Source organism: Geotrypetes seraphini, chromosome 5 (genome assembly GCF_902459505.1).
Source record: "Geotrypetes seraphini chromosome 5, aGeoSer1.1, whole genome shotgun sequence".
NCBI classification, from domain to species: domain Eukaryota; kingdom Metazoa; phylum Chordata; class Amphibia; order Gymnophiona; family Dermophiidae; genus Geotrypetes; species Geotrypetes seraphini.
In genome coordinates, this window is record NC_047088.1 from 244,948,902 (window position 1) to 244,961,136 (window position 12,235).

At 41.6% G+C, this 12,235-nt stretch overlaps 1 protein-coding gene across 2 annotated transcripts in view; it reads left to right on the forward strand.

Annotated features, from left to right (window-relative positions):
* Positions 1 to 12,235, forward strand: part of OSBPL11 (oxysterol binding protein like 11) — a 126,321-nt gene that overhangs the window by 31,788 nt on the left and 82,298 nt on the right. For both annotated transcript variants that reach the window (XM_033946191.1, XM_033946192.1), the window contains exons 2-4: positions 1,244 to 1,312; positions 1,751 to 1,926; positions 7,340 to 7,419. In XM_033946191.1, coding sequence (XP_033802082.1) covers positions 1,244 to 1,312; positions 1,751 to 1,926; positions 7,340 to 7,419 — 325 coding nt within the window. The remainder of the gene's footprint in view (positions 1 to 1,243; positions 1,313 to 1,750; positions 1,927 to 7,339; positions 7,420 to 12,235) is intronic.

Sequence of the window (12,235 nt, forward strand, 5' to 3'; positions counted from 1 at the left end):
AAATTTCAATTTTTTTCTACCCTCCCCCCCCCCACAGAACTTTTTAATAAAAACATTACCCCAAGAAAAAGGAAGCCTTGGCTGTCCTTATTTCTTTAAAACAAAAAAAGAAAGAAGGCTTCCAGCCACTTCTGCAGCAGTTCAGTGCTATAGGTCAGGGTGTTTCCCAGAGTGTGTGGCGCAGTGGTTGGAGCTACAGCCTCAGCACCCTGGGGTTGTGGGTTCAAACCCCGTGCTGCTCCTTGTGACCCTGGGCAAGTCACTCAGTCCTCTGTAGCCCCAGGTATGTTAGATAGATTGTGAGCCCACCGGGACAGATAGGGAAAATACTTGAGTACCCGATTGTAAAACCGCTTAGATAAAACCTTGATAGGCGGTATACAAACACCTAATAAACTTGAAACTTGGCTCTAGGGGTATTCAGGCAGTGGGCTCCATTGGTGGTGGGGGTTGCCTCTTCAGGCTGGTGGCCCTTGGCATTAATGGCAACATAGAGAAATCCTGTATCTGCACAGTGGGGTGTCCTAGAATAAAGCGGCAGAAACTGAGGGTTGGGACCATAAATGGAGTCATAAAACTCGGGCACAATCGATTGAGCTCTCCATAGGTGCAAGGGGGCTAAACATGATTTTGTTGGACCGTGATCATGAAGTTATGGTCACAAAAACATTGCTAAGACTATCCTAGAAAGTTCTCCAAACATTTAGAAGCTATTTACTCTTTCTGCCCACTGGGCTTTGTTGGGTGACATCACCCATTTGTGAGAACTTTTATCCCACTATCCTCTGAGAATACCTATTATTATAAGCAATTGCCTGCTGAATCTCTCATTTCTTCATTCATGTATTCTGTAATCTTAGCAGAGCCACATTTGGTCCTCGGGAGGTTTCCATCCAGATCACAGTGAAAATGTCACTTCTGGCTGGAAATATGTCTGTCTCAGGCTGGATCTGTTGGCTGAACCCTGGGGGCCTTTCCTGTGATCCTTGGGTCAGAAGGTTCCTCTGCCTGGGTTCTGTACAGCTGGAATGTGCCAAATGATGCAAACGCACCAGACAAGTTTCTTGTAAATTTCTTCATAATCATTTTTCAGATGGAAAGTACTGTGTGTTCCTGCCGCTACATATAATAATAAATATTAGAATATTATGTGTGGGCATTCAAGTGGCTGGGAGCACCGCTGTGTATGTAGTGTATTCTCATAGTAGCTTGTGGTTTACCTATTTGTCTTTCTTGGGAACAGTGACCACATGGAAAATGTCTGTGGCTACCTAATGAAATATACCAATCTGGTCACCGGCTGGCAGTACCGGTAAGTTTACCATTTTCATCCCATCTTACTGTATAGCATTATTAAGACATTTGCTGGTAGGGAAGATCTAAATCGCAGGACAGGTATTGCATGATGGCAGACATCAAATCTTTAGTATAATTGTATATGTATGTATCGAGTTAAGATAAAAGCTTATATTGTAAACTTGTACAGTAATTATGGCAGAGTTATAACCTGCAAATTGTATTTTATGTATGTTTAACCTGTAACATGTTCTGAGCTCTCTGGGGAAAACAGATGGCATCATTGTAATAATTTCAAGTGTAAAAGTCCATTATTTTAATGAAGTGTTTCATGAACTAATAGTCAGATTCCTTTGAATCTTGATGTATTAAAAACTGTTTAGCTAGTTGCAGTAAGGCAGAAATTGGACGGCAGCAGTTCTCGATTTTTAATGCACTTCCTTCTGACTTGCAGGTTTTTTGTTTTAAACAATGAGGCTGGCCTTTTGGAGTATTTTGTAAATGAACAATCTCGCAATCAGAAGCCTCGAGGTACTCTGCAGCTTGCAGGAGCTGTGATCTCTCCCAGTGATGAAGATTCTCATACCTTTGCCGTGAATGCTGCAAGTGGGGAACAGTATAAACTTAGAGGTACTGTATGATCTGACATGCGCGCTCTAAGAAGCCGTTCTGCTTACATGCTTTCAGTCTACCTGGGGATGTTTCCTTGAGCACAAATTTTAAATGGGGGGGGAGGGATAGCAGAAATTAAGGATTAAAAATGCTTCTTTTTATGTTACACTGACTATATACCCTTGTATGTTTTGTTTCAAATTCTACTAAAAAATACAATTCAAAAGGCTTTAAAGTAGGAATTTGTTTCATTGATCTCAGCATACTCTAAGCTGCCAGCATGAAAGAACAGTTCTAAGAATATTCAAAAAGTATTTAAGAATGAAAGTAAGCAAGAAATATTAAAATTGCATGTCTTCACACACAGAGCAAACCCAGATTAGTTTGTTTTGAATAATTGAACTGAAACGGTCCATAATACAGCAAATAGAGTCTAGGTGTGCAGTAGTCAAATTGATTTCAATATTCCTGGATGGAGAGTTAAGCTGTTTTTTTTTTTTGGTAAGAACTGAATTTGAAGCAATGGTCTAAATGTGCCAGATGTGGAGCTGATGAGAGAATATGAGGGTAAAGTTTATTCAGAAGTACAGAATATAAGAAAATTTTAGTTTGTTTGAATATTCCTTGTAGCACTATTAAAGCAATCTCTTGTCCAGGCCGTTCCTCTTACGTCAGTAACTGTGGGTTAAGGAAACTGCCAAGGAAGGTCATGTAAAGTCAAAGATTTTAAAACAACTACAGAGGTCTCTGGCTGAAACTGGGAAAAAGCTGACTGTTCAGCAATTTCAAGATCACTTTACAAACATGCCCTGAATGGGAGGGTGTCGAGAACAAAGCTGCTCGTGATGAAAATCCTTAGGGTGTGTCACCTAGAGCTTGCAAAGAAACACTTTGGGTACTACATACCTATATATAAGAATGTTTTTTGGTTCATGAGACTAAAGTTGAACACTCTGACCTCAAAGTTAAGCAATACATATAGCATAAAACAAATACAGCAAATTGCTCTGCTAATACCATCCCTAAAGTAAAGGACAAAGGAGGTGATAGTGTATCTGTATGTCTCTAATGAGATTTCATTTAGACTACTGGGTACAGTTCTGGAAAGAACATGTCAACCTTGAGACAAACAATCTTTTATTTCTATAAACTTAAAATAAAATACATGTAGAAACCCATGAATAAAAAGTCCTATAAACTTAATGTCCTTATTGTGAAAGGATCCAGTTGATGACCCGACATGGTCCGTGTTTCGGCCTCCAAGTGGAGGCCTGTCTCAGAGGTGTGTTTAAGTTCACTAGATGTCTCTCCAGTGCTGGGAATACAAACTTTGAAAATAGAACTTGTAAACACTCGTAGGACTCATAAAGCAGCTCAAAAAAAACGGTACGCACAGATTGTCTCAAGGTTGACGTGTTCTGTCCCACTCCCCATTTGTTCTCTTTCTGTTGGATTTTATGTGGGGTTTCTGTTCCCTTTCCTTTGTATTACAATTCTGGAGAACACACCTATAAACAGCTGCTATCCCTCCTTCTGGTACTGGAGGAATAAATTACATGACCTTCTCAGCTGGGAGGCCAACCTGGCTTCTTCCTCTCGGCGAAGGAGCAGAGACTTTGTTCATATTTGGACTCCCTATTTGGACAGTTTGTCTCCCCGGGTGCGTAGTCGTATCTTGAATAGACTGCGGTTGTATTCCTGTCCGCCTGTCTGATCTGGGGGTGGGGGGTTGGGGGGTGAGGGGTTCTGGGGGGGGTCTGCTTTGGGGGGGGGCTGGGGGGTTTGGGGTTCTTTGTAACCTGAGAGGACATAAGAGTCCGGTCCTCTTGGGGGGTGGGGAGCCCTGTTTTCCTTAGTTGGGGTAAAACTGCTATATTTTTGTCTGCTGTTTGCATTTGTTATGGTTTGTTGTTTAATAAAAACAGATTTCAACTAAAAATGGTCAGTGGTCTTCATCATAAAGTGTAAGGGGACAGACAAAGATCCCAATATGTATACTTTGGAAGAAGGTGGAGAAGGAAGATATGATAGAGATATTTAAATACATCTGTGGCATGAATGCATAGGAGGTGAGTCTCAGTTGAGGGAGCATAGGATGAAGGTGAAAGGGAATAGACTTAGGAATAACCTAAGGAAATACTTTGTCATGGAATGGTGGTGAAGATGATTTCAAGAAAACTTGGAGCAAGTATATAGGGTCTCTAAGTGAGAGGAAGGATAGTAGATGACATAAATAGATAGATTAGATACTCCTTATGGTCTTTATCTGCCTTCATTTTTATATGTTTCTGTGTTGCCTTGCAACAGTAGGAGTAAGGGAATGTGTAAAAACTGAGGAAAAGGCAGATCAGGGGGAAGCCTGTTGTAGTCTACGATGGGTCATGGGAGTAGATTCATCTTTCAGAGGAACAGGAACCTTAAACACAAAGCAAAAAATCAACTATGTAGTTGCTTGGCAAGAAGAAAGTGAACATGCTTGAGTAAAAGTCCAGATCTGAACCCATGACAAGACTTGAAAGGCTGCAGTCCACAGATCTCCAGCCAGTTTGAAAGAAAAAGAAAAAAAAAGAAAGAGCTTGAGCTATTCTGCCAAGAATAGTCAAAAGCTGCTAAACTGGTGGACACTTATCTAAACCAGTCATAGCTACAGAGGAGCTTCTGCCTAATATTGCTTCAGGGTGTGGTTTATGCAATGAAGACTTATTTCTTTACTCTTAATTACTTTTTGAATACTTTTGTAATTGTTCTTTCATGCTGAAAGTGTAGAGTATGTTAGATCAGTGATATAAGCTCCTATTTTTAATTGTATATTTTTTACATTCTATTATCTGAAATATGCAAGGGTATAAAGACTTTTGCAAGGCACTATAAATGCAATGGTAAGATAGTTGGTAGCTGGCCATAAACTTTATTTTACGGATAGATTTCCTTAGGTGGTCATTTGCGGTTCTTCTAAATCTCAAGGGGGCGTGTTAGATGTGTGCTATGGGAGGGACTAGGGCGGGCTTTTTACCTGGCTGGTTTTTTTTCCCATAATCAAACATTTTAGAATACATACAGGGCACAATTTGGATGTTTGGGGCTAGACCTATTTTGAAAAGAAGTGCCAAAAGGATGTCAAAACTGACCAGGTTACCATTGTAGGGATGTAATCATGAACCCCCTGCCCCCCTCCCCCACACACTCTCCCCAGTGGTCATTGATCCTCTCCCAGCCCCAAAGATGTAAATGAAACAGTATATATCTGCCTGTAAGACAAGTTCAGATGTTATGGCAGTCCTAGCAGCAAGCAGGTTCCTGGAATAGCCTGAAGGTCTGTGCAGTGGACTGCAGAGAAGGGGACCCAGACCCATATTCCACTCTTAAATAGTACACTTGTGGTGAAATGTGTGAGCCCACCAAAACTACCTAAAACCTACTGTCGCTATGTATAGGTGCCATCTGCAGGCACAAGGGCTATTTTGGTGTACAATTTGGTCCTGTAGGTTTTGGAGGGATCATCACACAATATGAAGTGGTTGTGGTAAGATTTGTATCTGGGAACTTTAATGTGATGTTCATTGAACATAAGAATTGCCGCTGCTGGGTCAGACCAATGGTCCATCGTGCCCAGCAGTCCGCTCATGCGGCAGCCCTCTGGTCAAAGACCAGTGCCTTAACTTAGACTAGCCCTACTGAAGTGCTGGCATGTCTGTGTGGTCAGTCTACTAGAAATGCTGGCCCCCCTCCTACGTCCCAATGACTTGTTTTGTGCGTTTTTCTTTTGGATGTATTTTTTTCAAAAGTAGTTCAAAAAGATAGACGTACATCTGAAAAATGGCCATTTTCACAAAAACAAAATAAGACGTTTTGCCATTTTGAAAATGGTCATGTTTGGTACTGGATTTTTGTGCATCTTCTGTAACAACGTCCAAACTCTGATTTGGATGTCATATTGAAAATGGCCCTCTTAGCTTCAGAGATGGTATAGCTGAAATTCAGTAGCCAGTATTAGATATAAATATAGTAACATAGTAAATGACAGTAAATAAAGACCTGAATGGTCCATCCAGTCTGCCCAATATTCACACTCATTACACATTCATGATCGAAACATTCAAGATAGTTAAGGGAATTGACTTAGCAGAGAAAGAGAGTCTCTTCACCCTCTCCAAGGTGAACAGAATGAGAGGGGACTCGCTAAAGTTAAAAGGGGATAGATTCTGTACAAATGTAAGGAAGTTCTTCACCCAGAGAGTGGTAGAAACCTGGAATGTTCTTCCGGAGGTTGTTATAGGGGAAAACACCCTTCAGGAATTCAAGACAAGGTTGGATAAGTTCCTACTGGAACAGAACATACGCAAGTAAGGCTAGACTGTAATAGGTTACTGGTCTTTGACCTAAGGGCTGCCGCGTGAGTGGACTGCTGGGCATGATGGACCTCTGGTCTGACCCAGCAGCGGCAATTCTTATATTATGTCTTTTCTTTAATATTTCTGGGCAATAGACCATAGAAGTCCATCTTTGGGTTCCCACTGGTAGAGCTGCTGCTGAAGCCCACTCCAGCCTATCCTAACCATCCTGTTACGGGAGCTTATATCAAAGCCCTTCCCAGCTCATCCTAAACCAAATCACTATATTTGGGACGCCCAGTACTGAATTAAAAGAAATCGAAACAAAACTGCAGAGCAATACCAGTTGGTGTCAGTATTTCTTATTCTACCCTATTCCTGCTCAGGAAGATTGGGGTGTGTCAAACTTTTAAGTGGGCGTTCTATCAAAAACATGTGAACAAACGTCTTAAAAGAATTATTTTTTAAACATCCAATTAGCTTTAGGAACTTATTTTATTTTTCTGATATTTCATGCTTCAGAAAAAAAGTTGTGCAGGTGTATGTTCTGTTTCCTTCAGCCACTTCCTTTTTGGATCCTAGATTTGCCAGTGGTTGCCTTTATGTTTTAGATTTCAGCTATAGCAAGTCTTTTTGGTGGTTGATTCAGAAAATTGATTTCAAATATTTTTATTAGATTTCAGAAAATTAATGTATCTTCTTCCTAGATAATAGGGCTGAAGTAAATGGATATTGCCAACACAGTGGCTGCGTCGTTCATGTATTCGGCACCACTGATCGTACATACTAAGTTAAGCACTGGTGCTTAACTTTGAATAGTCGCTGTAATTGTTGAAGATTCAGCCCATGAACCTTGTAGTTTTCAAGCTAACCTCCCCCCCTCCCCTTTTTACAAAACCGTAGCGTATTTTTAGCTTCGGCCACAGCGGTAACAGCTCCGATGCTCATAGGAATTCTATGAGTGTTGAAGCTGTTACTGCCATGGCTGGTGCCAAAAACCGTGCTATGGTTTTGTAAAAAGGGAGGTAAATGATTTGCGCTATCGCTTACTCAGTATTTTTGGAATTCTGCTAATGCTTTCTTTCTCTTTGCTGTATTAGCCACTGATGCTAAAGAACGACAGCACTGGGTTAGCAGGCTTCAGATCTGCACACAACATCACACGGAAGCCATTGGGAAGGTATGCTGCTAATATATGTATTTGACAGGAAAAATGAAGCATGCCTTTCAGACTGAAATTTGTGTCAATGTGATCGGCATGGAAGAGGGTAGTGAAGTTTCAAGGTTTTATTAAAATTTGATTTAATCGCTTATCTAATTTCGAAGTGAGTTTACAATATAAAATACCAGCATGAACATAATAAAAATGCCATTAACAATACCATGAACACTTACAAAAAGAAAACAATTACAAAGAAACATCAACTAATTCTTGGCATATTAAAAGGGGTTAAATGAGACAGACAGACAGGAGACAAAAGGGAATAGGGTTAGAAATACAATTTGGATAGGAACGAAAGACAAATAAGGAAAAAAAACAAAAGGAAAGGGCTCATTGCTGCTTAATTCCTTAAGGGAGTTAAAAGGATACAGTAAAATTTAAATCAAATGTTAAAAGCTTCTTTTAATAAATGACTCTTGAGTAGGCTTTTGAAACGTTCGAGATTAGCTTCTTCTCTAACAAGAGCTGGTAGGGTATTCCAAAGTTGAGGGGCTACGACTGAGAAAATGTCAGGCCTTTTGGTTCCTATTATATGAAGGGAGGGGACCGTCGGCAATTTACGATTAGATGATCTAAGACTGCGGGGTGGGTCATATGGGATAAGATATTTATCAATAAATTGAGGCTGTTTAAAATGAACTGTTTTAAATGTTATGAGAAGAGATTTTGTAAGAAATTATTTGATTAATTGGCAGCCAATGGGCATTTCGAAGTAGGGGGTAACATGGTCATATTTTCTAGATTTTGTTAATTTTATTGTGGCATTTTGAGTTATCTGTAAACGTTTTAATTCTTTCTGGGGTACTCCTGTAAATAAGCTATTACAGTAATCTAATTTCACAATGATTAATGAATGTACCAGAATGTTAATGGATTTTGGTTCTAAGATAATAGACTAATGTAGAAAATGATGGCAGTACTTTACTTACCGACTCTCTTTACAGTGTCTTGCTAGTTAATTCCTTATGTCCCAGAACAATGCTTGCATTCCTCACAAACTAGCGTACTTGCAATCCCACATCATCCCAAATCTATTTTTAAATCCAAATTAGTGGTCAGATTTTCCCTTTTTAGCTTCTTCATTGTGAATTTCCCTCCCTTTCTCTCTTTGGTCAGATCATTTGTTTGCCAAATTGAACTTGACCTAAACACTTGGTTCTTTCAGCGTGTTTCTTGAGGTAGGGAATGAGAGGTGTGGAGTGGGTTGGAAGGACAGCTCTACCTAGCTCCTGTTTCCTACTTTTTATGTGTGTGTTTTATTTGCTATGTTTGTATAAGTATTGTATGCTCTCTTGATGTCCACTGGTGGCAACTAAAACATTTAAGATGTGGTAAGTGCAGGGGGCAAGCCCAGCATATGCCCTACATCAAGATTTCCTCTAAGCTGTGCGGGTGTATGTGCATGCACATGGGTCAGAAAGGGATCACACATAAGTTTTGCTGGCTTTCTTTGTTGCACACACAATATTTTTCAGGTGCACAAGGGCCAGCAAAAATGGGCAAGAACATTGCATTTACCATACAGGGTAGACAATTACTGCATGGGCACAAGTTACATGCCTCAGCAAGTAACCTGGTTATATCTGCACTATCTGCTGAGGCATGTAATGTGGGCCCCAGTGCATGCATAAATAGTTAAATGAGGCTGCTGCAGTGATGCATCCTCACTCCCTGTCCCCTTTCCCCCCTCGGGACTCACCAGGGGCTTCCATGGTAGTCTAGTAGGTGTCAAGTTAGGATAAAAACTTACACTTCTCCCTCCTTATTCGAGGGGGATATGGACAGAGCCGGACCGTGAATGGCGAAAAACCGTGGATATCTGGCTCTGACCCACCCCCGCCTCCCTTCCGCCTTCCCTCGGCATCCCGGCCTTACCTGGTGGTCTAGCTGGTTTTCGGGGCAGGAGCGATCTTCCTACACTCCTGACCCATGCAGATAGCCATTAGGAAATGACTGTAGGGAGTTCCCGTAGGCTATCTGCACGAGGCAGGAGCGTAGGAAGATCGCTCCTGCCCCGAAAACCAGCTGGACCACCAGGTAAGGCCGGGATGCCGGGGGGAAGACAAAAATATGTTGTTGTTTTTTTCCTCCTCCCCCCCCCCCAAAAAAAAAAAAAAATCGTGATTATGTAAAATCGCGAGTAGGGAAACCGCAAATGGGAAACTTGTACTGTAACTATGGCAAATTGTAACCTGTTAACTATATATTATGTATGTTAACTTGTAACCCATTCTGAGCTTTGGAGAGAACGGGATAGAAAACTAATTAAATAAATGAATAGTAGTCTGGAGTGGGAGTGGTCCGACCCTGTTCCTGCCCTCTTTGGATTTTGGATGGCACATATAACCCCTAGCAGTTTAAGGAGTGTTTGCTGCTTGGAGCAGCTTAGTAAACATGTTACATTACATTAGTGATTTCTATTCCTCTTGTACCTTGCGGTTCAAAGCGGATTACATAAGAAGAGAGCTGGACATTTCCAGGAGGATACATTACATTGGAAAATTTCTGGTACAGGTACAAATTGAGGATACAGATTAAATTACATAGTAACATAGTAGATGACGGCAGATAAAGACCCGAATGGTCCATCCAGTCTGCCCAACCTGATTCAATTTAAATTTTTTTTTTTCTTCTTAGCTATTTCTGGGCAAGAATCCAAAGCTTTACCCGGTACTATGCTTGGGTTCCAACTGCCGAAATCTCTGTTAAGACTTACTCCAGCCCATCTACACCCTCCCAGCCATTGAAGCCCTCCCCTGCCCATCCTCCACCAAACGGCCATACACAGACACAGACCGTACAAGTCTGCCCAGTAACTGGCCTAGTTCAATATTTAATATTATTTTCTGATTCTAAATCTTCTGTGTTCATCCCACGCTACTTTGAACTCAGTCACAGTTTTACTCTCCACCACCTCTCTCGGGAGCGCATTCCAGGCATCCACCACCCTCTCCGTAAAGTAGAATTTCCTAACATTGCCCCTGAATCTACCACCCCTCAACCTCAAATTATGTCCTCTGGTTTTACCATTTTCCTTTCTCTGGAAAAGATTTTGTTCTACGTTAATACCCTTTAAGTATTTGAACGTCTGAATCATATCTCCCCTGTCTCTCCTTTCCTCTAGGGTATACATATTCAGGGCTTCCAGTCTCTCCTCGTACGTCTTCTGGCGCAAGCCTCCTATCATTTTCGTCGCCCTCCTCTGGACCGCCTCAAGTCTTCTTACGTCTTTCGCCAGATACGGTCTCCAAAACTGAATACAATACTCCAAGTGGGGCCTCACCAATGACCTGTACAGGGGCATCAACACCTTCTTCCTTCTACTGACTACGCCTCTCTTTATACAGCCCAGCGTCCTTCTGGCAGCAGCCACTGCCTTGTCACACTGTTTTTTCGCCTTTAGATCTTTGGACACTATCACCCCAAGGTCCCTCTCCCCGTCCGTGCATATCAGCTTCTCTTCTCCCAGCATACACGGTTCCTTCCTATTATTAATCCCCAAATGCATTACTCTGCATTTCTTTGCATTGAATTTTAGTTGCCAGGCATTAGACCATTCCTCTAACTTTTGCAGATCCTTTTTCATATTTTCCACTCCCTCTTCGGTGTCTACTCTGTTACAAATCTTGGTATCATCTGCAAAAAGGCACACTTTTCCTTCTAACCCTTCAGCAATGTCACTTACATACATATTGAACAGGATTGGCCCCAGCACCGAACCCTGAGGGACTCCACTAGTCACCTTTCCTTCCTTCGAGCGACTTCCATTAACCACCACCCTCTGGCGTCTGTCCGACAGCCAGTTTCTGACCCAGTTCACCACTTTGGGTCCTAACTTCAGCCCTTCAAGTTTGTTCAACAGCCTCCTATGAGGAACTGTATCAAAGGCTTTGCTGAAATCCAAGTAAATTACATCTAGCATATGTCCTCGATCCAGCTCTCTGGTCACCCAATCAAAAAATTCAATCAGGTTCGTTTGGCACGATTTACCTTTTGTAAAGCCATGTTGCCTCGGATCCTGTAACCCATTAGATTCAAGGAAATACACTATCCTTTCTTTCAGCAACACTTCCATTATTTTTCCAACAACTGAAGTGAGGCTCACCGGCCTGTAGTTTCCTGCTTCATCCCTGTGACCACTTTTATGAATAGGGACCACATCCGCTCTCCTCCAATCCCCAGGAATCACTCCCGTCTCCAGAGATTTGTTGAACAAGTCTTTAATAGGACTCGCCAGAACCTCTCTGAGCTCCCTTAGTATCCTGGGATGGATCCCGTCTGGTCCCATCGCTTTGTCCACCTTCAGTTTTTCAAGTTGCTCATAAACACCCTCCTCCGTGAACGGCGCAGAATCTACTCCATTTTCTCGTGTAACTTTGCCAGACAATCTCGGTCCTTCTCCAGGATTTTCTTCTGTGAACACAGAACAGAAGTATTTGTTTAGCACATTTGCTTTCTCCTCATCACTCTCCACATATTTGTTCCCAGCATCTTTTAGCCTAGCAATTCCATTTTTTATCTTCCTCCTTTCACTAATATATCTGAAAAAAATTTTATCTCCCTTTTTTACATTTTTAGCCATTTGTTCTTCCGCCTGTGCCTTCGCCAAGCGTATCTCTCTCTTGGCTTCTTTCAGTTTCACCCTGTAGTCCTTTCTGCTCTCCTCTTCTTAGGTTTTTTTATATTTCATGAACGCCAACTCTTTCGCCTTTATTTTCTCAGCCACTAGGTTGGAGAACCAATATCGGCTTCCTTTTTCTCTTGTTTTTATTGA